Source organism: Heterocephalus glaber, unplaced genomic scaffold, assembly GCF_053883595.1.
Source record: "Heterocephalus glaber isolate CG9 unplaced genomic scaffold, H.glaber_assembly_v1.0 deba00001564, whole genome shotgun sequence".
Classification (NCBI taxonomy): Eukaryota; Metazoa; Chordata; class Mammalia; order Rodentia; family Bathyergidae; genus Heterocephalus; species Heterocephalus glaber.
Window position 1 is genome coordinate 7,956,071 of NW_028258351.1, and position 26,058 is coordinate 7,982,128.

The following is a 26,058-nucleotide window of genomic DNA, read 5'->3' on the forward strand; positions in this document are numbered from 1 at the left end:
CCCAGCAGGTGCAGAGGTAGATCAAGCTCCTCCTGCCCCTTGGTAACCGTGTTCTCCCCTCTGCCACCAGCTTACATAAACACAGCTGTATCAGCAGCCTGCTAGCTGCTGACTCTGCTAGAAGATATTCTGCACTTTTCTTATCTCGGCTAAAAATAAGTCCTGGGCATCTGCAGGTGGTGCGCTCAGTCTGCCATGCTGGGGTTTACTTAGGATGGTGTGATTCCTAAGTGTGCAATTGCTTATACCAGGCCCGTGGCAGAAGCTCTGCTTCCCTCAGGAAATGGTCACAAGAGAAACCAAAGCTGAAAGGAGCCCGTTGCCTGTCCCTAAGGCCCTTCGATAATGGGGTAAAAATCTCCAACGTGGCACCTGCACATGGAGGGTGTGGGTTCAAGTCCCAGTCTTGCCACTTAGCTGGGTCTATGGGTTACTCAACTCCTTTAGCCTGTTATATTTATGATGAGGATGATGGTAATATCTATGACTTTTGGTTAATGACAATTAAATGATGTGTGAACAGAACTTTGGAAACAGCTTTATAAAATGGGCTAGGGCCGGGGATTTAGCTCAGTGGTTTCACCACCTGCTGCACAAGCGCAAGGACCTGAGTTCGATCCCCGGTACCAAACATAAATAAATAAATAAAATGGGCTAATCCCCCCTTTTATTACACTCTCCTACCCATCCCTTGTAATAAGAGATTCTTATTTATGCAATCATTTAACAAATATTTGAAAGTCAGATATGGTGTACTTTTTTTTTCTTTTTGGTACCGGGGATCCAACTTGGGACCTTGCACTTTCGTGACAGGCCAAGGAACCACTGAGCTAAATCCCTGGCCCCAACATGGTGTACTTTTAATCCCAGCACTCTGGGAGGTTGAGGCACAAGAATCATAAGTTTGGACCCAGCGTAGGCAACTTGGCAAGACTCTGTCTCAAAATAAAAAAAAGGGGGGCCTGGGTTCAACCAAAAACCCACTTATGTGCCAGTTAGTCTTGACTGTCAACCTGACTGGGTCAAGAGACTCAGGGAGAGGTGATTGGATTGTGAGAGCATCAACCTCATCAATGAGTTAACTCGTTAATGAGCTTAGAGTGAATGGGCTACTAGGAAGTGGGGCCTGCTGGACAAAGTGGGTTGTGGGCATGTGACCTTGGGGACTATATCTGCTCCCTTTCTTTCTGACTCTTCCCCAGTTCTCTGCTTCCTGAATGCCATGAGTTGAGCAGCTGTGCTCTGCATGCTTTTCCTCCATGATATTTCTGCCTTGGAGACAGGTGACCATGGACTGAAACCTCCGAAATTGTGAATCAAAATAAGCCTCCTCTCCTTTAAATTCCAGGTGTCAAGTATATTGTTCCAGTAATAGGAAGGCTGACCAACACAGTATGTAAGACTGTAAGCTATATAGAAAAATAAATCAGCTGGGTATGGTGGTGCATGCCTGTAATCCCAACACCCTGGGAGGCTGAAGCAGGAGGATCACAAGTTTAGCATGACTTAATGAAACCCTGACTCAAAATAAAAAGCAAAACAGGTATGAAGATGTCTCTCAATGTGGTCTTGGGTTCAATTTTCAGTATTAAGAGAGAGGGGGAAAAAAAAAACCCCAAGGATTCCAGATGGAAAGTTGTTTTTGTTTTTTTTTTTTTTTTTTGGTACCGGGGATCGAACTCAGGTCTTTGCGCTTACGCCACAGGCAGTGAAACCACTGAGCTAAATCCCCTGCCCTAGGATGGAAAGTTTTAAGCAGAAGGGAAGACCTTATTGAGAAGGTGACATCTGAATGAGAGAGACCCTAAAGAAGTGAGGGATCAGGCATGTGGATATGGTAGATGAGTATTTCTGGCAGAGTTAAAAGTAAGTCCAGAGGGGGCCGGGGATTTAGCTCAGTGTTTCCACCGCCTGCCTTGAAAGTGCAAGGACCCGAGTTCGATCCCCGGTACCAAATAAAAGTAAGTGCAGAGGGCCAGGGATTTAGCTCAGTGGTTCCGACACCTGCCTTGAAAGCACAAGGTCCCGAGTTCAATCCCTGGTACCCCCAAAAAAGTAAAAGTAAGCACAGAGGCCCTGGCATGAAAGAGTGTCTTGAACATTATATGAACAGCAGGGTGCCAGCGTAGCTGGAAATGAGTGAAGGTGGTGGAGATGAAATTAGAGTGGTAATGGATTGAGTCTGACGAAGGCATGTAGGGCTTTGCCAGCCATTTAAAAAACTTCATCTTTTTGTTTGAATAAGATGAGAAGCCACTGAAAAGATCAGAACCCAGGAATAGCCTAACCTAGCATCTTATATCTTAGTAGGATCACTCTGGGTGGTATGTTGAGGAAACCCTGAAGGTAGGCAAAGGTGGAAGGCAAGGTGCATAGGAGATCTAAAAAAGACCCAAACTAGATTTCTAGAGGTGAAAAATGAAATGTCTAAATGAGAAATACACTGGACAGAATTAACAGAAGAAAAGTTCAGGGAACTCAAAGATATAGTAATAGCAACCAACTAAAATGAAACATACAGAGAAAAAAGATTTTAAAAATGAATAGAAAAAAAATGAATAGAGTATGAGTGAGCAGTGGAATAACATCAAGCAGGCTACAGTGAGAATATACATTGACACAATGGTCACAATTTCTACATTTGATGGAAACTGTAAATGCAGAGATACAGGAAACTCAGTCAACCCCAAGCACACGTAGTTCATAACCAAAGTGATTACAACCAACGATAAAGAGAAAATCATACTTGGGACATGAGAGAAAAGACACATTTCATGCAGAGAGACAAGGATAACAGCAGATTTACTGGCCAAACCAATGCAGGTTGGGAAGCAGTGGAACACTGTCATTAAAACACTGAAAGATGGGCCGGGGATTTAGCTCAGCGGTTCCAGCGCCTGCCTGCCTCGCAAGCGCAAGGTCCTGAGTTCGATCCCCAGTACCAAAAAAAAAAAAAAAGAAAAGAAAAACACTGAAAGAAAAAAACTATGTCCCTGGAACTCTTCACCCAGTGAAGACATCTTTCAAAAATGAAGGTAAGGGGCCAGGGATTTAGCTCAGTGGCACCGTGCCTTGTCACAAGTGCAAGGTCTGGAGTTTGATCCCTGGTACCAAAAAAACAAAACACAACAAAAATGAAGGTAAGGATTGAGGGTGCAGTCGGTGACAAACTGTGCCAGGCCCTAGATTCAGCCTCCAGCATATGCACATGCACACACATAAATGGGGAAATAAAGACTTTGTCAGACATAAATGCCGAAAGAATTCATTTCCATCAGACCTGTGCTAGAGAAGACATTAAGTAAAATCTTCAGAGTGAAGGCAAATGATATCAAATAGAAATCTGGCTCTAAACCAAGGAATAGAAAACACTAGACATAGTTGGGTAGTTAAGTAGGTACCATTGCTCCTCATGATATAAGTGCTTTTAAAAGCCAGGTATGGTGGTGCATGCCTATAATCCCAGCACTTGGGAGGCTGAGGCAGGAGGATTACTGCAAGTTCAAGGCCAGCCTGAACTACATAGTGAGAACCTGTCTCATAAAGACAACAAAAAAAAGTGCTTTAAATGAGAGTCAATTGCCTAAAGCAAAAAAGTATAACAATGAACTGTGGAGTTTATAACATATGTAAAGGTAAAGCATACAAGAAGAACTCAAAGGGGAGAAATGGAAGCAAATAGTTGTCAGGTTCTTATATGATATATAATGTGGTGGGCTGGGTCTTTAGCTCAGTGGTTTCACCGCCTGCTGTGCAAGTGCAAGGACCTGAGTTCAATCCCCAGTACCAAAAACAAAAAACAAACAAAAAAACCCAAAATGATATATAAAGTGGTATAATATCACTTCAAGATAGATGGTGATAAGCCTCAGATATACACATCCTAAAACAACCACTAAAATAAAGCAAGTATTGTTAGATTGGATTTTTAAAGACCCAACTAAAAGAAACTTACTTTAAATATAATGATAGTTTTTAAAGTAAATATCAATTCTATATAATTTTTCTCCTATGAAAAGGAGAGAATAGAGGCCAGGGATTTAGGTCAGTGGTTCTGCCGCCTGCCTTGCAACCACAAGGACCCAAGTTTGATCCCTAGTACCAAAAAAAAAAAAAAAGGAAAGAAAAGGAGAGAATATTTCTGAACTAATTCTGAGGCCAGCATTACTCTTAACACCCAAACCAGAAAGAAGTTATAAGAATACTCCAGATCAATATCCTTAATGAACATAGATTTCAAACATTCTTAAAATTTTAGCAAATCAACTCCAACAGATATAAAAAGTATAACATATCAATGACCAAACTGGACTGATCCCAGGAATGCAAAGTTGGCCTAATACTTGAAAATCAATGTAACTTACCATTTTAACAACTGAAAAACTACATGATAATATCAATTAATGCAGAAAATTGCCTGACAAAATTCAACATCTATTCAGGGTAAAAACTCAAAGTGGTCGCTATGTTGAAAACAACATGAAGATGGGCATGGGAGAAGCAGGAAGAGGAATGAAAAGCCCATTACAACAATCCCAGTCAGAAGAAAATGTTCAAATGAGAAGGGGAATGAGGGACGGGGGGTGGGGAAAGGAAGAAGGGATAAGGAAAAAAAGAATAAAGGAAAAAAAGAATAGAAGGAAAAAATGAAAACAAAGCTTTTGGGCTGGGGATTTAGCTCAGTGGTTCTACCGCCTGTCTTGCAAGCGTAAGGTCCTGAGTTCGATCTCTGGTGTCAAAAAAAAAAAAAAAAGCTTTTGTAAATAAGGGGGGATGAGGGAGGAAATAGGAAGAAGCAGCAAGATATAGCATGTACAGGTACAAATTCTCTATGATGAATGTTATCATTATGTGTATCTAAAATGTACCAGTAAAGGTTTTTCTTTATAAAGACCCACCCAGAGACTGTTAATCCACTCATGCAGGTGGTGGGAAGTGCTCATGTTCCAGTTATTTTTGTTTATTTGTTTGTTTTTGGTATTAGGGATCGAATTCGGGTCCTTGTGCTTGCAAGGCAGGCAGCGGAACCACTGAGCTAAATCCCCAGCCCATGTTCCAGTTATTTTGAAAGTAGGTCCAACGGGATTTGCTAATAGGATGGCTGTTAAGAGTGAAAGAAATCAATAAGGAGGACGCTAATACCTGTGGGCTGAGCAACTGGAAAGGTAAAGTTGTGGTTAATAGTGATGTGGAAGATGAGAATAGCTGGATTTTGTGGCTTAGTTCAAAAGCATGAATTTGGACATGTTAAGTTTGAGATGTATATTCAACATCCAAGTTAAATGTCAGGTAGGTGCTGGTTATATAAATCCAAAGACACAGACAGAGATCACACTTGGGCTCTAAATTTGGGGCTCTTCTATAGTTGGTGTTTAAATCCAGGTGAGCAATGAAGTCAACAAAGTTAGAAAATACAAGTAGAGAAAAGGTGTCAAGGACTCAGGCCCAAGGCCCTCCATTAATGAGAGATCTGATAGAGGAGGATAATCCAGCAAAGGAGGCTTGCAAAGAGGCACCAGTGAGACAGGAAAAAACCCAGGAGATTGTGGAACCCAAGAGGAGACAGTGCCCCAAGAAGGAACGAAATGTGTCCACTGCTGTTGATGGGTAGACGATGGCTGAGAACTGACTGCTGCATTGTGCAGTGAGGAGGACACCAGAGACCTTGGCGAGAAGAACAGTTTCACCACAGTAGCAGAGGCAAAAAGCCTGACTGAAGTAGGCTGAAGACAGAAGAGAACATTGATTCTTCACAATCTTTCCCAAGAAGAGTAGTAACACTTCCCAACTCATTCCACGAGGCCAGTATTACTGACACCAAAACCAAAGACAGCATGCGAACACTCTAGAATGATCCTCGTTACACTACAGATGCAAACCATCCCCCGGAGAAGTGGGCATTTCACCACCACTCCCCCTGTGCTTCTCTGGGTCAGAGCCATGTCATATTAAGCTTTCTAAGTGTTTCCATGCTGTTCAGTCAGCTAACAAACAAATCTGTTCTGTGAGCCCTTCCTGTCTGTTTCTGATCCAGGAGGCCTCCCTGCAGTGTGGAGAGGACCTGTCAACTGTACGATGCCTATGAAGATCTGAAAAGAAAGAAAACCAGAAGCTCATCTTTTCTGTGGAGTGGGAGGGCAGCTGAGAGCATTCAGATATTTTGAGATGAAACTGTTACCATGGGAATGTTTCCATATCTCTCCCTTAATAACGATCGGTAGAAACAATGAAAAGTATAGCTCTCAGAATTCTGGAAATAAAGGAAACAAGGGAAGGAAAATGAAAGGTGGAACAGGTCCCAGAGAAAGGACTGCTTAATTCAGTTCAGACTCTGCCCCAGCTGCATTCTGGAGGAACACAAGGTTTTGGAGGTCAGCAGTTTTCCTCCAAAGATCAAGGTTCCAAAATAGGTGGGAGATGGGTGGTCCTGTGGCTGAGGATGCTGCGCTGTGAGCTGGTAAGGGGCTGTGAGCTGGTCTCCCCTTCCTGTGCTTTGTGTGTCTAGGGGGTGGGCATTGAGGAGGAAGGAAAATGGACACCTAGCAAATCCAGATGTTTCTTAATACGTTTCCATCCTGTCCTGGGAAGAGGTCAGGCGAGGACGTCTCCATCCCCAGGGCCTAGACCATCCAGAGAGGACAGCACACTGTGCACAAGCTTGTCTTGCAACCGCGGAATGCTCTTCATTGCTGTACTGCTCTCAACAAAGGCTCTCAACCAAAAAGAGACTTCCTTCCACCATGGTTTGCAGCACTGTAGGGCTCTTCCAAGGCACCGCATCTGAGCTCCTTTCCCCAGGATCTCGAGAGGTCCAAGGACAGATGACTTTTTTGTTTCTTGAGACAGGGTCTTGCTGTGTAGTTCTGGCTGGTCTTGAACTCACTCTGAGGCCCACCACCATGCCCAGCCAAGATAACTCATTTTTGAGCAAAAGAATTTATCTCTTGTGATAGACATTTTACCCTTCTCTGCCAAAAACCTATACTCTCTTCCAGAGGATTTGTTGCCTTTTTGTTCTCCTCCCACCCTGCTGTTTTTATTATTTTTTCAGGTACCAGGCAGGCACAGCACCACTGAGGTAATCCTCAGCCCTGTTGTTTCTGTTTTTAAAGAAAGGGCACCACCAGGCGTGCCTGGCACATACCTGTAGTCCCAGGACTCAGGAGGCTGAGGCAGGAGGATCAGTAATAGTTTAAGACCACTAGTTCAAGGCCAGCCTGAGCTAGAGTGAGAGCCTGTCTCAACAAAATGCGAATCCAATCCACTAGATGGGAATTTATTTAATTTTATGGTACTAGGGATTGAGCCCAGAGCCTTTGCACTGAGTAAATCCAAAGTTGTTTTCTTTTCTTTTTTTTTTTGGAGACAGGATCTCATTATGTAGCCTAGGCTGGCATTACAGGGGTGCAGCACCAAGCCTGGCTCTTTTTAAATTTTGAGACAGGGGGCCGGGGATTTAGCTCAGTGGTTCCACCACCTGCCTCACAAGTGAAAGGACCTGAGTTTGATCCCCGGTACCAAGAAAACAAAAACAAAAAAAAATTTGAGATAGGGACTTGCTAAGTCTTTAAATTGCCCAGGCTGGACTCAAACTTTTTTTTTTTTTTTTTTTTTGGTACTGGGGATCGAACTTGGGACCTTGCGCTTGTGAGGCAGGTGTCGGCACCACTGAGCTAAATCCCCAGCCCTCGACTCAAGCTTTTGATCCTCCTATGTATGCCTGTAATTTCAGCAGTGGCAGGGAATTTAAGATGAGTGAAGTTAGAGATTGGGTGCCTCCTTACTAAAGCACCCCTTAAATAGCACACAAGGAAGAAGTGAATACTGTCCCACCAAACACTCTGCACACCATGGACTGACCTAAGGTAAGAACTACCCACTCACCTAAATCCTTATCTGTCAATTCCTCAGACGTAGGTTTGCTTGGAGTGTCAGGATCTAGGGATTTCTTTCTTTCTTTCTTTTTTTATTCTCGAGATCAAGAATGTAAGCAGCACTTGAGCTGCTCCTAAGAATGCAGAGGAAGGACCAGAAGCCTTGCTGGGCAGGGCAAAGAGAAGACCGAGAGAGGCTCAGCCTTCCCTAAATAGCACGCGGTGAAGCAACACGTACCCTGCCTCTCACAGGCTCCAAAACCTCATTTTTTCTGTGCTACAATTCATGATCCACAAAGGGAAAAGCAGCTTAAAAAATTGATCTTGAATAAATGTAAGCTCGGCAGAAGGAGTAAACGCAACAGGGAGCTCTAAAGACAGGTGGCTGCAATGGACCAGAGAAACCAGTGGGAGACATCATGCAAGCTTCCTTGGCTGAATTCCCAGTCCCTTGGCTCTAGGATCTCCACAGTCCTGGCCACATACGGACACTCCTGTAGGTGACAGGCATCTCTTAATTCTTTCTCACTGACTGGTTGGCCTGGTTGGGCTTCACATGGGCTGGGAAAGTCATTTAAGGCATTTAGTAACTCTCAGTTCCAAACTGTGCATCCTGAGAGGTGGCAGAATTCTGAGGGCAACATAAGATGATGCTATATCTGCACCTGGCTGGCAGCAGAGTTATAATCTGGTACAAGTTTCAGCTGTCACTGACACATAACAGCTGAGCACCGCTTCCATGCTGCTTAAGATGAACAACGATTCTGCTCCAAGTACATTATTATTACACAGTATATTTTTCAAATTCAGCTGCCACTCTGGCAGATTTTACAGAAGCATGTGTCAAACTTTTACATGCCAAGCTGGAGGAAATTCCTTTAATAGGTGAGCTCCTGCCCCCAAAGTGTGAGGCACACAGGCACCTGAACTTCCAGTGCAAATGAAATGAACTGCTCTTTTATGTGTTAGTTGTTCAGACACAAGTTGAACATGACCTGTGTAAAGCTTTCTGGGAGCTCCGCAACTGCAGAAAATCTCTTATTTGCTTGAATTCCTGTTGCACTTGATCTTATCTATCATAAGTCGCAGCATTTTTCCACCTGTGGTAGACACACACTATTACCTCTCCTTACTGTATTGGAAGATCTTTGAATCAGCCACCTCCTCCTGTAACTATTTCATCCTCACATCACACTAGCCAGCCCAGAACCTTGTACAAAGGAGGTTCCAAAAGAATGAAGGAGTGCATCTGAAGGAATGAATGGACAAATGGTATGGATCCCTCCTAATTTTTTTTTTTTTTTTGGTACCGGGGATCAAACTCGGGACCTTGCACTTGTGAGGCAGGCAGCAGAACCACTGAACTAAATCCCTGGCCCTCTCTGCTGATAATTTAAGTGCAGCAGGCGAGAGATGCTTGAGCTTAGGCCAAGGAGCCTACAGATGACCTGAAGAAAGCTTGGACTCCAATTCTGAGGCCTATGAGCAAGGGTCCAGTTCTCAGGATGAAGGGCAAAGGCTTACCACCCTGTGGGGCTTGCTATGGGTACACAGGTTTCTTATTCTCTGGGGAAGGAGAAGGTAAAATAACATCCACAGGGAATGGATTTCAGGGGATGTGCACAACAATCCTAATGTTTATTTTATATAGAGAGAAGCAGGATCAGAAAGTTCAAATCATTTCTACTAGGAACACAGCAAGGCTGGGATTTAAACTTGGGTCTTAGCTCCTCAGCCCATGCTTTTTTTTTTGGTACCGGGGATTGAACTTGGGACCTTGCGCTTGCGAGGCAGGCGCTGGAACCACTGAGCTAAATCCCTGGCCCTTGCCCATGCTTTTCTACTTGGCCACTCATATTCTAGTACATCTCAGTGTCAGTAAGATCATTTCACTGAGCAGGGCTGTTCAATGTTCCCAAAAGGGCTCAGGGACTGGGGAAGGCTGCTTCCCAAGTGTTACATAAACCAAGAAAATAGTTAGGCACAAGTATATTGATAGACATTTCTTAAGTTCCTCCCTCCCTCTTTCCCTTCCTTTTCTTCAGTACTGGGGACTGAAACCAGGGCTTTTAACCTAAGCTACATCCCTAGTGCTTTGTAAAAATTTTGAGACAGGGTCTCACTAAATTGCTAAGTTGCCCAGCTAGGCTCAAAGTTGTGATCCTCCTGCTTCAGCCTCCCAGAGTGCTGGGATCACAGGCATGTGTCACCACACCTGGCCCTGGGTACTTTGAGAGTAGGCAGGTGTGTGGCAGGTAAGTGCAAAGACTCTGTACTTAGCTCAGTGCCAGCAAGGCACGGCTGGGCAGGATGGAAACTGGTGGGTTTCTCCAGGTTCAGACCCTCAAGGACAGGGGAAAGGGCAATTTGCTGAGACCCAACTCTGCTTAAGTCTCCAGTGGAATCTTCGAGAGGGTGAGAAGATCCTTGGACACAGCAGGGGAGGTCAGGAGTGCCACGCTGTGAAAGGGTGGAGTGGATGGAAACACACTATGTGCCAAGGCGAAGCTCCTCACACTGGTGGCCAGGCTGAGACCTCCTGAGACCTAGAGGATGCAGAGCGGGGACGACAGGGGCCTAGACAGAGAGGAGTCTGCAAAGGGCCCAAAAGAGAACAGGCAACGTGTATCCTTAGAACTGAAATGAGTTCTTATGGCAAGTGTGGCTGGATGAGGAAAGAACAGATTTCTCTGCAAAGCTGGGCTAGGTTTGCAGCACCCTGGAAACCATCTTCGAAAGATTTTTTAATTAAATTTAATTTTTTATTATTTTGAGACAGGGTCTCAGCTATGTAGTTCAGGTTGGCTTGGAATTCACCATGGAGCCCAGGCTGCTCTTGAATTTATGGCTATCTTCCTGATTCAGCCTCCCAGGGGCTGGGATCACAGGCATACACCAGCACACCCAGCCTTGTAAACCATTTTAAGATCTGAATTTTATCCTAATGGAAAGGGAACTCCATCAAGGAGTTTGTCATATTTTTTAATCAATATTATGTATATGCCTAATTTTTGTCTTTCAAAAAAATTCAACCATTGCACTACTAACAAGTTTATAGCTTAGTTGCCCAGATTGTAACCTCCTGGGGTTACCTGTGTACTGAACAACTTCAGTTTCTTCAATGTCTAGCACAGAAATTCTCCTACATCAGAATCATGGGGCAGGGGATGAGGACTGAGAGGCCAGGGGGATGAAGTTCCCAGGTGATAGGACCACACTTTGAGAGTCTGGGGAAAAAGTACAAGATCTGAAAGGGTATCAGGGAAAGGGTAGTGGATGTGTGGACACATCCAGCCACTCACATTTTACATGGTACAGAGAAGTGGCTGGGATAAAGGTTGGAATTACAGAAATCTCAGAGGCAGACTGATTCCAGAGCTTGGGAAGCTGAGGCAGGAGGATCACCATTAGTTCAAGGCCAGCCTGGGCTATAGTGAGTTGAAGGTCAGCCTGAACTACATAGCAAGCCTCTGTCTCAAAAAACCAAAACAAGCCGGGGATTTAGCTCAGTGGTTCCAGCGCCTGCCTCACAAGCGCAAGGATCCGAGTTCGATCCCCAGTACCAAAAAAAACCAAACCAAACCAAACAAACAAAAAAGAAAGTGGTGCCACTGCCTGCCTCACAAGCACAAGGTCCCGAGTTTGGTCCCCGGTACCAAAAACAAAAAAAGAAAAAGAAAGAAACCCCACAGGCAGACTGCAAAAGGAAAGATAAAAACCATTAAACTAGTGACAGAACTTTATTCTATTTTCCCCCATTAGTAAGTTTCCTTTTCAAGGTACTTTTCCATTTATAATGGGTTAAAAAAAAATCAGTATTTTTCAAATTAACAATTTAAGAACAATTAAACAAGTCATAATGAGTGCTTCTTAATAGTTACCTTTTTAGGACCGGGGATTTAGCTCAGTGGTTCCGGTGCCTGCCTCGCAAGCACAAGGACCCAAGTTCGATACCTGGTACCAAAAAACAAACAAATAGTTACCTTTTTACTTCATTCATTCTATACCAGAAATAAATCTAAGCATTGCCTGTTTCCCTCTCAACTGATAAAATTGGTTACCTTGTGATAGCTCTCATACCATAACTGAAGGCAAAATCTCTCAGAAGAAAAATGCTTCGAGAACACTTGTTTGCCAATTTCAACCTTTTTAGTAATAAAAGTGTTGGCCGGGAGTGGTGGCACATACCTATAATCCCAGCACTCAAGAGGCTGAGGCAGGAGGATCGCCTCAAGTTTAAGGCCAGCTTGGGCTACACAGGGAGTCTGAGCCAGCCTGAACTACATAGCGAGAGACTGTTTCAAAAAACCAAAATAAAAAAGTCAAATACTCTTTAGTAGGTTCTTTGTTTTCTTTTTTCCCTTGGCCTGGATTTTTGTTGGTGTTGTTATTGCACTAGGGATTGAGCCCAGGGCCTCATGCATGCATGCTGTGTAAGCCTCTACCAGTGAGTGAGCTACAGCCCCAACCCTGGCCTGGCTTTTCGTACAAATATACTGCAAATGGACTAAAGGCAGAAAAGAAAGCCTAGTGCTTCTTGGCTGGCTCCGACCATGAAAGGGAATCAGGATGCCTCAGGCACAGTCAGTGCAGCTTTGGTTATTCACTTCCACTTTTTGTGCTCAGTGTGTTATAAAAGTATGAAGAAAAGGGGCCAGGGATTTAGCTCAGTGGTTCCGCCGCCTGCCTTGCAAGCAGAAGGTCCCAAGTTCGATCCCTGGTACAAAAAAAAAAAAAAAAAAAAAAGTATGGAGCTGTGTTGATGCACTTTGTTCATTTTGACTTTAAAGATCTAAAGAAATAAACATTATCACATGTGCATGGGGGTAAATTTCCCAGATAACCAGAGCTCAGACAACACTCTCATGGGATTCTTCTGTGGGTGCCAATTACACCACTGGTCCTTGAAAACAGACATGGATAAAGTACCAAAGGGAGAGTCCTGGCAAGTGCTCCCCACGCCCCCTTTCCCTCCAGTCTTACACTGCCCGTTGGGGTTAGCCCAGCCCGGCCAGAGCACCACGCTGTGAATAAGAGACCAAAAGGTGGAAAAGATCAAGCACCTACTCCAGGCCCAGTTTAGTTTCCATACAAACGAAACATGACTCCATCTGCGTATATCCTCTTAGCACTGCACCTCAAATTCCAGGACAATCAGGCCATAACTACTAGTAAATGCTGCTGTGCATATTTTCATCAGTTCTACCAGGGGATGATCAAATCCAGGCCATAGTGAGGTTTTGTATAGCCTGTGAGCTCTAAATGGTTTCTACATTTTTTTAATGGCTAAGAAAAATCAAAAAATAAATCCCATGGCATGCAAGTTTCATGTAAAACTTACATGAAATTCAAAGTTTGATGTGCATAAACTCGTAATAGAATGCAGTCATATTCATTTAAGTATTGCCCACAGCTGTACTTATGTTACAACAGAGTCGAGTTGCTGTGAAAGTCTCAGATATTTACTATCTGGGATTTTACCGAAAAAGTTTGCAACTTATGAGTTACTATGGAATACTCACATCATTCTAGTAATAAACACTGGGTTATTTGATTAGAAAATACAAATGTAGCTGAGAATAGTGGCACATGCTCGTAATTCCAGCACTTCAGGAGACTGAGGCAGGGGGAATGAAAATTTGAGACCTGCCTAGGCCACTTACCAAGACCCTGCCTCAAAATTAAAAATATAGAAAAAGGGATAGGAGTGTAGCTTGGTATGAAGGTCCTGGGTTGATCCCTAGTACTGCAAAACAAAAAACTCATAAATGTAAACTTTGAATAGAGAAATATGTAAAGAGAAAAACAATGTTCTTGCAGAATCTGGTGTGTGTAACTGAGGACTGAACCCAGGGCCTTTGCACTGAACTACTGCCCAGCTTTTTAAGTTTTTGAGACAGGATCTTGCTAACTTGCCCATGTGGGCCTCCAGCTTTTGATCCTCTTGCCTCAGCTTCCCAGAGTGGTGAGACTACAACTGTGCACTACCACCCCTGGCTAGAATTTAGATTTTTGAATGTGTAAAGATAATACTGCTGATGCTTCCTTGTGTGTGTACAGCCAGCATGCAGCTTTCCAACTGAGAAAGAATACAATCTCTCATCTTCAATACTGGACCTCTACCTACCTACCTACGATAAATGAAGAGGCAAAATCTACAGAGCAAAATATAGTCTACTATCAGAAAACACAGCTAGAAAACAGAATAGCACTATGAAGTTAGGCAGTGTTTCCGAGCGATGTCATCTCATCTTCTAGTAAGGTGTTCATACTCTCTGAACCCAAAATAACTGGGACGAATGGTGTGATGAGTCACAGGAGCAGGGGACCAATTTCTGAAATTGGGCCACACTAGAGAAATCTGAGATGCACCCCTGTGATCTACTGTCACCGACAGGGACTTTTGACAGAATTAAAAAGAACTACCTGCAACCTTAGGGGTTTTAAAAAATGGGTTATTGTACTGTGAATCTAGAGACCAAGGTATTTGAATGGTCAGGCTTCCTACACGGAGCACTATGACATTGTGAAAATTAAATTTAGAATCCTGATGTGTGGTATTATTTCAAATAGTTCCAAATCAGTCTCTTAAAAACACGTAGACTGTTAAGAATTAATGTATGATGCCCCTTATATAAGTGTGTTATCCAGAACTAGGTTACACCATCCATCCATTTGTAGTACTGGGACTGAACCCAGGCTGGGCTTGAACTTGCAATCCGCCTGCCTCAGCTTTCCAGAGTACAGGGATTACAGGTGTGCACCACTATGCATAGCTATTTTTTTTGGTATGTGGGATCGAACTCGGGTCCTTCCGCTTGCGGGGCAGACAGTGGAATCACTGAGCTAAATTCCCAGCCGTATAGCTATCTATCTATCTATCTATCTATCTATCTATCTATCTATCTATCTATCTATCTATTTATTGGTACCAGCGATCGAACTCGGGTCCTTGTGCTTGCACAGCAGGCAGTGAAACCACTGAGCTAAATCCCTGGCCCTATTTATTTTTGATGCTGGGAATTTAATCCATGGCCTCATGCATTCTAAGTGTACACTCTACCACTGAACTACACAAACTCTTTATTTATTTGATAAATTATTTTATTTTTTTCTTTTGGTACCGGGATCGAACTCCAGTCCTTGCACTTGTGGGGCAGGCGGCAGCACCACTGAGCTAAATCCCCAGCCCTTCTTATTTATTTGGTACCAGGGATTGAACTCAGGACCCTGCACTGGCCAGGCAGGCAGCAGCACTACTGAGCTCAATCCCCAGGCCACAAACCCTTATTTTTAAGATTCGCAGTCAGCTCTCTATATCTGTGAATTCTTTTTTTTTGGTACCGGGGATCGAACTCGGGTCTTTGCGCTTGCATAGCAGGAGGCGAAACCACTGAGCTAAATCCCCGGCCTATATCTGTGAATTCTCAATCTGTGCACTCAATTTACCCTGGATTAAAAATATCTGGAAAAGAAAAAAATTTTCCCCAGAAAGTTCCCAAAAGCAAAATCTGAATTTGCCACATAGTGAGGACTCTGGTGATGGCACAAGAATGGGGTGATGTGCAGGACCCCAGGTTCCTCACTCCACAGAGCTGTCTTTCCCATACTCATCCTTCAGCACTGTTCGCCTCACACCTCAGCATTCTAGTCAGACCTATAATGGTTGCATCTGTACTGAACATGAACAGATTTTTTCCTTACATGAGGGCCTTGAGCATCTAAAGATTTTTGTATTCATGTGGGATGTTGGACTCAATCCTCCAGATACAAACCGAGAACTGTATATTTTAAAGACACCATTATACTGACTTTACTAGTACAACTATGACAAGAGGGACATCAGAGCTAACCCCAGCTGCACTCTGAGGGTCCATCTGGGAAAGATTTATGCTCTACCACAGAGCTTGAGCACTTACCTCTGTTTACTCCTTGCTGCTCGAAGGCTCTCATTTTATTCAAGACTGGCTCATCAGTGTATTTCTTCATTGCTGCCTTCTCCTGACAAGCGATGTGCAGGTATGTACAGATACCCAGTCCTCTCGCTTCTCTTACAGAACATCTCACAACGGTTAGTGCTCCTCAAATACCTCACACAGAAACTACTCTGCTCTGGCATTCACTGGCACCAACAATGTGGGAAGCTGCTTAGTTTTGGTCAGTTGTGACAGAAAAAGGACACAAAATGGCAAAAAGCAACAGACCTTGCTGTCACACTACTATGCCATGGCCTACAAGCCTTCAGGGTGACATTTCTTCACAAAACTGCCTATTACTCATTAAGGCCTCATAGCCACAGACGTGTCCATTTACAAGGTAATGCAACTGGTAAAAAATGAAAGATTTCCTCTTGATCATTATGGTCCTATTTTCCTAATTTTTTCTTTGCACTCCTGAGAGCCTGTCTGGAGGTTCTGGCAGGGGAGCGCAGCCCCTCATATACCCTTGACCACGGAAATGGTGGTCCTCTATCAGGGAAGGAGCCCACACCTTCAGGCAGTGAGCGAGGAAGGGGACTCCCGCCCAGCCAGTCTTATGAGCTGCATCAGCAGAGTGACAGATGTCACAGCCAGATCACTCACATCCTTCCTTAGCACGGTTACAGTTTGCATCTTCTGAGCAAACAGTAAAAGCCAGAAGAAGCTCCTGACTGTATTTCTCCTGCATGAACTGGTCTCTAAAATGAATGTGAAACAGAGGAAGAATACCTGCAGTGACTTAAGCTGAAAAGGTGCAAGTAGTGAGCAAGCCCTCTGCTTTCCCACCTCACGCGGGCCGACCAACAGGAGAGAGCAGGCAGGCTGAGCCATGAGAAAATGCCAGGAGCAGGAGCAAGGTCGGGCCGCTGTCGCTCTGCCTGCCTGTGACTCAAAGACAGCACCAAATGAGAAGACTGAGAGAAAAATCTAAATATATACATTCATTACTTTTCACCTCTTCACAAACTACCTTCTTTCCTCTGTTTCTCGCAAACAATAATCTGCAAGGCAATTAATTTATACAGTATTTCAGTCAAATTAGAAAAAAAAACTTGGGAGGAAAGAATTAACTGTCATTGAAAACTATAACTGACATAAATTTATTTGGTACATGAGAAATTCTCAGAAAATAATAAAAATGAAGTCACCAGATTTTGGCCTTGTGTTTCTTTTCTTCAAATTTAGAATGAAAATGAAGGGGAAGACAAAAAAAGTATGAAAGTAAATATGGCATATATTATTTTACAGTCCCACAGCTAGTAAGTTATGCGGTTACTGGCCATTCAAGCAGTGTGATCTTGTGAGAAAATGTCCCTCGGAAGAGCAAAAAGAAAAATTATGTTAAAGGAGAAAATAAACATGTAAAAACCGCAGTGGAAAGCACATCAGTTAGATATGTCAGGAAAAACAATTTGCCGTTTCTAAGAATAGATTTCCTTACAACTTTTTTTTTTTTTGGTACCAGGGATCGAACTCAGGTCCTTGCACCTGCACAGCAGGCAGCGAAACCACTGAGCTAATCCCCGGCCCTCCTTACAACTTTCAAGTAGGTTCCCCCTTCCATGTATAAATCATACTTGACTTCTTTCCTAATGAATGAATATTCTTAATGCATAAACGAAACACAAAGCAGAGGACCTGACTCACATCTGTTTATAAACACTTACTTTGTAAGACAAAAACAACAATGACAAAAAAACCCTCAAGATCACAGTACACATCAGTTATTTATTTAAATACTTGAAAAGGTCAGTGATGGAAAAAATAGGTTTATCATGACAGTTTATATTCATTAGATTTATTTTACCATTTAAAAAAAGTGCTGCCTCTAGGTTATCCTAGCCAGACAGACAACACTTCATGACACATGCAGCTACTGTAATACTATAATAGACACAGCCATTATAGAATGATTTACAAGTTGGGAGGAAACTCAACAGTAGTAAGGGTGACTTGTTTATTTAAACTAAAAAATAAAACAAACTTTTTCTCAATTGATTGAAAGGGCTACAAAATTCCACCTACTGACAAAGGAAGCAACATAATCACATTGATGACATTTCTGCTAATTGCTTTTACTTTATTTCCTCCTTACAGGACAGCTGGACACTCAGCTATATAATTTTCTAGACTGCATGATGGCTTCAAGGTTGGCCTACCATAAGTGACCGAAGAAAGTTATGCTGGTCATCTGACATTGACTCATGTGGGTTTTAAAAATGGAGAAAATGGCAAATTGTGCTGTATGTACTTACAGAACCCAAAGAATCAATCTGAGTAAGTGTGAAATAAATAAGTGGTCCATGAGTAAATACAATCTCTGGTGGACTTAAATCTAGGAGAGTGAGCCAAGTGAGCACTAACAATACCATGTAGAAACGTCTAGAAACATCATTTTCCAGAACTCAGTTTGGGAGACCAGGTCTTGCCTGAATATATACATTATTTACAAAATATTCCCTTTTGGCCTCTGAAATTTAGCCATTTTTGTTTGGCTATTAAGCTGTTTTCTTTCCATATGCTTGCCAATACTGCAGTTATTACTATCATTAAAATACTCTTATGCATGAATTACAAATATTAATAAAGTAACTCTGCATGTATAAATATCTCAATATTCTAGCAGAATTTAAAGCATTCAGAATGTACATAAAAGTTTTTTTTTTTTAATCATCGCTGTTTCAATAAAGCTTTGTACATGGCAAAGCCCAAAACTGCAAAAACAGTAGCACCGAAACTTGCTCGAAGCCAAAATGTGGAACTCTTGAGGTCGGCTTGTGTCACGTGCCTGTAGTCAGAAAATAGAATTAATATTTAAAACACAATTAGTAGGAAAATCTTGTATCAGTCATATAATGGCCTACTTGTAGGGAAGTATTAGCACACTTGTCAGGGTAATTGCATACAAAAACATTTATCAAGACAGCAACGTACACACTGCTCAGATAACCATTATCTTAAGAAAGTGACACCCTGTAGACATCAGTAAAGACAAATGCCTTCACAATTAGCTGCTACTTGGGAGCTGACATCTAAACATTATAATTTTCTTTGTATGGGAAATGAAGTTAGATAAATCAACCCACCACTTTTTAATACTACCATGGTTCTTCAAAATCAGAATTAAGGCTAGGTTCTCACAATTTTGAGGGTCATATTCAAGAAACATCAATAAGGTGAAATCTTCTGTCCCCAGGAATCAAAAGCTATCTCGTAAGCAGTTAAGTGACAAGTGACAATACTTTTTAAGAGCAATGACTAAAGTCAACTTTGGAAAGTGAGTCCCATAGAAATTTATCACCCCTCCCAAAAAAACCCTAAAGGGGCAGGGCAAGATTTACCAGTTTGCATTAATTTGGTTACTGTTAATTAAAGAGGAAAAAAAAAAAACCAACAACCCTGATGGTTAGACAGGCAGTGATAATGGTACCAAATAAAAGACATAGTGTAAAATGATGGATTGAAAAGTAATGACATAAAAGAAGCCATATAATGAATGACAAAAACAGGGACAGCCTGTACCACAAACTGAGTTTGTGAGCATGCTCAGTTAATAACACCGCTAAGCACCCTCAAGAGTCTCAAGTATGACAGCTTACCACAAAGAGGATAAAGCTTTAACCAAAGGTTGGAACATTTCATTCAAGTGTCTCTGAAGTCTTAGTTGCGTGAACACAATTGAAGTGAATTCAGAATTAAAAGCTTAAGAGAGCCTGTCTAGGTTAGGTTATTATACAACCAAGTTAAACAAATAGCTTGGAAGCAAAGTCAGACATCATTAAAAGACCGAGACACTGACATATGCAAAAGTTAAGAGCCAAGAATTCAATTTGTACAAAACTACTTTACTTCCGTAACAGTCACACAATGATCAGATTAGTTATCACAAAATGCAACCTGTATAACCCTATAAACAAAAGTCTACAACACAAGCCAGTGCTCCATGCTTATCATCATGGCCAAGCAACACAGCACTCCAATTTCTCATCCTTACCAGTTTCTAAGAAAAATAAAACACTCCTTCTTACAAAACAAAGTAATAACAGGCCATTCTATCTTGCAAGTTAGTCTTTCCAACAAGCAATGTTTTTTTAAAGGTAGGGAAGAGAATATTTAGGTTTAAGTTTTTCCAGTTGGAAAAACTTCCAACAAGGCTACCCCATTGGTTGTGGGAAATGTTACCTGGCTTCAAGAAAAAGTGGACCACGAGATGACTCCATGAAGATGGAATCTTCTACAGAGCTGACAGCGTGCACCTGGTGAGTAACACTGCCTTCGTCGTCTGCTAACAGCACGGCACCCCACTCAGCTACCTGGGCTCTTAACCTTTTACACACGTGCACAGTTTGGGGTTCACAGCAAAGAATAACATCTCTCAATTAAACATCCCACCATATGTTGAATTGCCTCCCTATACGATGGGTCTCATGCTTTCTACATTTAAAATGAATGCATTCTATAGCAAATTGCCAAATTAAAAAAAAAAACAACAAAAACCCTGTCTATATCGACTCTTAAACAGTCACAAACCAGGCAAGGAAACCTAAGCCATTATGTATGCTCTCTACACAGTAGGTCCCTGTGGCTGTTCTTGGTACATCTGAAACACTGAGAGAAGTCCTGGAAACCAATACCATAAACAGTACTGACAAATGTGATAACTCTAAGTATTTATCTGAAATGGATTAGTGATTATTAGTCATGAAGTTTACAGATGGCTAATGACCAGAATTTTTAAAAGTACAATAATCTCGGTGAAAAACTGACTCCAACATCTCAAACTCATAGACCACCAAGGACCCTGGATGAGAATAAAAAAATTTACTTCTCCAATAGAGATGGACAGAATTCAAAGTGGAACACAGGCTAACAGCGCATTAGAGCTTCTGCTTCAGCTTTGGTCGCCTTTTTTGGGGTGGTACTGAGTATTGAATCCAGATCCTACCTTTTTTTTTCCCAATACCAGGGACTGAACTCAGGACCTTGTGCTTGCCAGGCATGTGCAGTGCCACTGAGCTACATCCCTGGCCTTAGATCCTATCTTATTTTAAAAATTCTACATTTATTATTTAATGTAGGGGGAAGAAAGGGATTAAGATCAAGGCTAGCCATAATCATATTAAAATCAGGGCCGGGGATTTAGTTCAGTGGTGCTGCCGCCTGCCTCGCAAGTGCAAGGTCCCAAGTTCGATGCCTGGTACCAAAAAAAAAAAACCATATTAAAAACAGTCAAAAGACATGTAAATGTTCTTTAAACAGGGATATCTTTTTTTTTTTTTTTTTTTTTTTGGTACCGGGGATCGAACTTGGGACCTTGCGCATGTGAGGCAGGCACCGGAACCACTGAGCTAAATTACCGGCCCTAAACAGGGATATCTGTTTCACACAGCTCCCTTTGTTGGGTTTTAGGAAAGTATTATCATTCAAGAAATAAAATATTGCTTTAGAGACAGTGCCTATGTAGTTCAGGCTGGCCCTGAACTCACAATCCTGCCTCAGTCTCCCAAGTGCTGGTACACAGGCATGCACTGCCGCACCCTAGTATATATTCTGACAGTCTTTATTGCTTAATTTTCTTCTGCATTTTAAGATAGTAATTACTATCTTCCCAAAGCTTTTTCCTTCATAGGCCAAACAGAGGTACATATTTACATACAAAAAACATCATAAATGTGTGCTCAAAATACTGCCAGTTTAAAACAAGGCAACTATTAATTCCTGAAGAATATTTCAATGATTCCATCAATGTTACAGAAGATACTTTGAGACACTGAAAGCTACTTAGAAAATTATTTTATGTCTTTACCATGACCACTTAAAAGTTACACTCCCCAGCTCTATTTTTTTATTTTTTTCACTTTGCTTTTTTGGTACTGGGAATTGAACCCAGGGCCAGGTGCTACACTGCTGAGGCACATCCCTGGCCCACCCCGGCTCTCTTTATAAAAGAGAAAGCATTTATAATAGATGACACACTTCTCATAGCTCAGGTAACTGATACAACCTGAATACAGATTAGCGCTTTTTTTTTTTTAGTGCATTCTTAAACATGTTCTGTAAGTATCAAAACTTACTGATATTTGTTATTTCAGGCCCCCATCAGTAGGAGTTTTATAAAGCTGTGTCATAATCTTTAAACTGAAGAAGACATTTTCCACATTTAATAACTTCTTTTAAAATTACTCATATAAAACAGCATCTTAGAATTAAATTATAATCTTATTCCATAGCTTTCTTTTTCAAGTTTACTTTCATTTCAACTATAAAAAGGTAATGTACAGGGGGCCGAGGATTTAGCTCAGTGGTTCCGCTGCCTGCCTCAAAAGCAGAAGGTCCTGAGTTCAATCCCTAGTACCTCACCCCCCCCCCCCAAAAAAAGGTAACGTACAATCATTGGAAAATAAAGCAAAGTGGCAAGTTTCTTTTTAGACTCTTGGGGGAGGCTGAGGTACTGGGGATTGAACCTAGGGCCTTGGCACTGAACTACATCCCCAGCCCTTTTTTTAGTTTTTATTTTGAGACAAGGTCTCCCTAAATCGCTAAATTCCCTAGGTTGGGCTCAAACTTGGGATCCTCCTGCCTCAGCCTCCCAGAGTGCTGGGATTACAGGCATGTGCCACCGTGCCTAGCTCTATGTATTTTTGTTTTTTTTTTTTTTTTTTGGAACCGGGGATCAAACTCAGGACCTTGTGCTTGCGAGGCAGGCACGGTGCCACTGAGCTAAATCCCCAGTCCAGCTCTATGTATTTTTACATAGCTTCAAACACAGTATGTATAATTTATACATAACTCACTATAGGAATTTTTTTCATAGATTATGAGAATACTTTAAACAGCTGCATCAATTCCATCCTCCAACTCCTGGTTATCTCCATTTATTTTTATTTATTTTTTTTTTTTTTGGTACCAGGGATTGAACTCAGTTCCTTCTGCTTGCAAGGCAATCAGGGGAACCACTGAGCTAAATCCCCAGCCCTGTTTATTGTTAACTATAAATAGATGACTATCTCTCTTCATAAGATTTTTCTATTTAGGTTATTTTCCTTAAGACTTCCCAGAAATGAATATTACAGGGTCAAAAAAATGGACGGGGGTGTGTAGAAAAGTTCTTTTTTAACCTAGTGATACATCAGAATCACCAAATATTCCTACTCTATGTGGAATAAGATCATTTAATTCAGCAATCTCTCTTTTTGGAACATAAGAATAATGCTGAAGTATAACCCTAATTAATCATTTGCAGCTTCTCAGAGCTTTCAAGGTCTTTGGAAAATTCTACCTCAGAAGTACTTAAGGCTTATCTATCTATCCATCCATCCATCCATCCATCCACCCGTTGTCAAGCTCTCCTTAACACAGGTATGAGAGCCAACCAACATGTTTGGGGTTGGGTGATTCTTTTTTTTTTTTTGGTACCGGGGATGGAACTCAGGACCTTGAGCTTTTGAGGCAGGCGCAGTCCCACTGAGCTAAAGCCCTGGTCCAGAAAAGTGATTCTTAATGCAGAGTAGAAAATTTGGACTATAATGAGTTAAATGAAGAACTGTTTGTGTGAACAGCCACACACGGCATATACAAGGTAACCAAAATTTCCTGCACTGCTTATCTTAAGGGCACAAACATGCAGTGGATTAGATTAGCAATTTATTGTTAATACAAAAACATTAAAACCTTTATTGGGTCAATACTGAAACTATGATATATGAAGGGAATGTTACCAATTGCAATATCCTAAATGGCCCAAGAGAATTAAATCTACTCTAGTTATTTCTAAATAGAATATTTTTAACAGTCCAGTTGAAATTCTTTTTTGTAACCTGTCACAGAACTTTATATGTAATATATACAAACTATACTGTGCAAACCTAGAAGTCTGCAAAAATTAGAATTTAATTATAAAATGGAGTACTACTCAGCCATAAAGAACGAGAAACTAGAGTCATTTATAGCTAAATAGATGCATACTGAGGCCATACTCTTAAGTGAAATAAATAGGACACACATGTTTAAATACTGAATAGTATCTCTAGTGTGAGAAACTGAAAGTGTAAATAAGGATGAAAATGATTAAAACGAATAATTGATAATTTGAAATAGGAAAATATCCAAAGGTGGAGGGGTGGCAGGAAGGGAAGGGGAAAGGGAAGAAAGGAAAGAAAAAATTATAAGAAAGAAAAAAAAGGAAACAAAGTCTATGTAAATAGGGAAGGGTGGTGGGGGTGAAGGGCGCATAGGTAATGGGGAAAAAAATAAGAATTAAGATACATCATGTTCAGGTACAAGCACCCAATGATAAATGTAAATGTATTATATACCTAAAACGTACCAATTAATATATAAATAAAAATTTTTAAAAATTAGAATATAAGGAAGGGGAAGAATTTAGAAAGATCCAACTATGAATCTTATCTTTGACTACATACTCAAAAGCAGCAAAGGTGAAATACTTTACTACATATAGCTCCAACCAGAGTATTCCCATACAACTTCTAATAAATGAATTCTAATTTCTTTTTCTTTCTCTTTGAGACTGATTATTGTTATGCTGCCCAGGCTACCTTAAACTTGCAATCTTTCTGCCTCAGCCTTTCCAAGGGAACTGGGATTATACCCATGTGTTACCATGACTGGCTATGAATTTGAATTTCTTATTTTTCATTCTTCTCATTTTGCCATTTTATCCTTTCTAAATACAATTCAGAGGTGTATAAATGCACTAATATGAACTGTCTTCCAATTTAGTGACTAGTCATTTATGTATCTCAGGTATGAATTTTTAAGACAATACTTTCAAACAGCCTATATAGCTGTAATGCATGTGCATTTAAAATATGGATAGAGTTATCTATCACTTTTGTGTCTGTTTCTGTCTGCCTGCCCTGCGACCCCTGTACTGGAAATCAAACCCAGGGGTGCTCTACCATTAAGCTACATCCCCAGCCCTTTTTATTTTTTTATTTTGAGACAGGATTTTGCTATCCTGCCCAAGCAGGCCTTGAACTTGTAATCTTCCTGTCTCAGACTCCCAAATCTGCTATTTTTATAGGTATGAACCATTATACATGGCTCTACCAGGCATAATCTGCTATGTTTATTTTTAATAATAATGCAAATACTGCTAATTAGGGATGGAACCCAGGGCCTTGGCCATGCCAGACAGGCATTCTACCACTGAGCTATGCCTTAGTAGTGTAATAACAATTTTCCTAAACTGAACTAGAAGGGATAAAATATTTTAATAATATGTCTCTCAAAATAGATTAAGAAATCAATATGTAATATCTAGTAACCATGAATTACAACACAAATCATAAGCAAGCTGTTAACTGAGCATGCCTGAATAGTAACATATTTTGGAAAAGGACATAGATAATGCACCAATGTGAAGAAACGCTTCATTGAGCAGTGAAAGAATTCAAATTTACAGATGATCATATATATACACAGGAGAAACTGCAGTAGCTATATGTTAACTAGTGAATTTGTTAATACTTAAAGATGACAAGTTATGCAAATATCACTCTACCATGTCTTCCAATATACTAACCAAATGGCAAATTATAAGCAAGAGCAGCAGTGCTTGCTTGCTTACTGAGAATCTATAACACACACTCTTTATAAGTACAGTTTTAACAACTATGTCTACAAATTCAAAGAACTGACTGTGAGGACCTTTACACATGGCACATTTCCTTTATACACAGATGTTTCCTAAGACATTAAAACAAGACTTCTTTGGATATGTTATTTTATAATATAGTATTCTAAGAACTCTTAGATTCCCAATGTCTGACAACAATAAGATTTTAAGAACACATCTTCTTTATGAAGAAGCAGTTCATTTTGATCTGACAGTAAAATCCTTTCTTTTTTTTTGTGGTGCTGGGTATTAAACACAGGGTCTCACATATGCTAGGCTAAAATCCTTTCCTTAAAAAAAGAGCTCCTATATAAAGTAACATAGTTTAAACTACATAAAGGAGGAACTTGTTAATTAAAGCAATTCAGGTAAATGAAGTAAGTTGTTAATGAATGGTATAAAATAAATGTCACATACTGTTAAGTTAAAAATACACTGAAAGCATAAAAATGCAATGGGTACAGTTACAGTCCATCATATCTTTAAGTCTCTGCAAATACTCAGTGTATCTGGCACTTGGTGCCAGAAAAATGTCACTATTGAGAAAGTAACATGAACAAATTAT

At 41.1% G+C, this 26,058-nt stretch overlaps 1 protein-coding gene across 12 annotated transcripts in view; it reads right to left on the reverse strand.

Annotated features, from left to right (window-relative positions):
- Positions 1–11,740: 11,740 nt before the first annotated feature.
- Rhot1 (ras homolog family member T1) overlaps positions 11,741–26,058 on the reverse strand; it is a 74,986-nt gene continuing 60,668 nt past the window's right edge. For 5 of the 12 annotated variants that reach the window (XM_087191915.1, XM_087191913.1, XM_087191914.1 and 2 more), the window contains 2 exons: positions 20,036–20,179; positions 17,562–18,641 (listed from right to left, as the gene is read on the reverse strand). In XM_087191915.1, the coding sequence (XP_087048041.1) occupies positions 18,524–18,641; positions 20,036–20,179 (262 nt within the window). In that variant the 3' untranslated portion in view covers positions 17,562–18,523. Of the gene's footprint in view, positions 11,829–17,561; positions 18,642–20,035; positions 20,180–26,058 lie in introns of those variants that run through there. The other 7 variants (XM_087191920.1, XM_087191921.1, XM_087191916.1 and 4 more) reach the window with 3 other exon arrangements.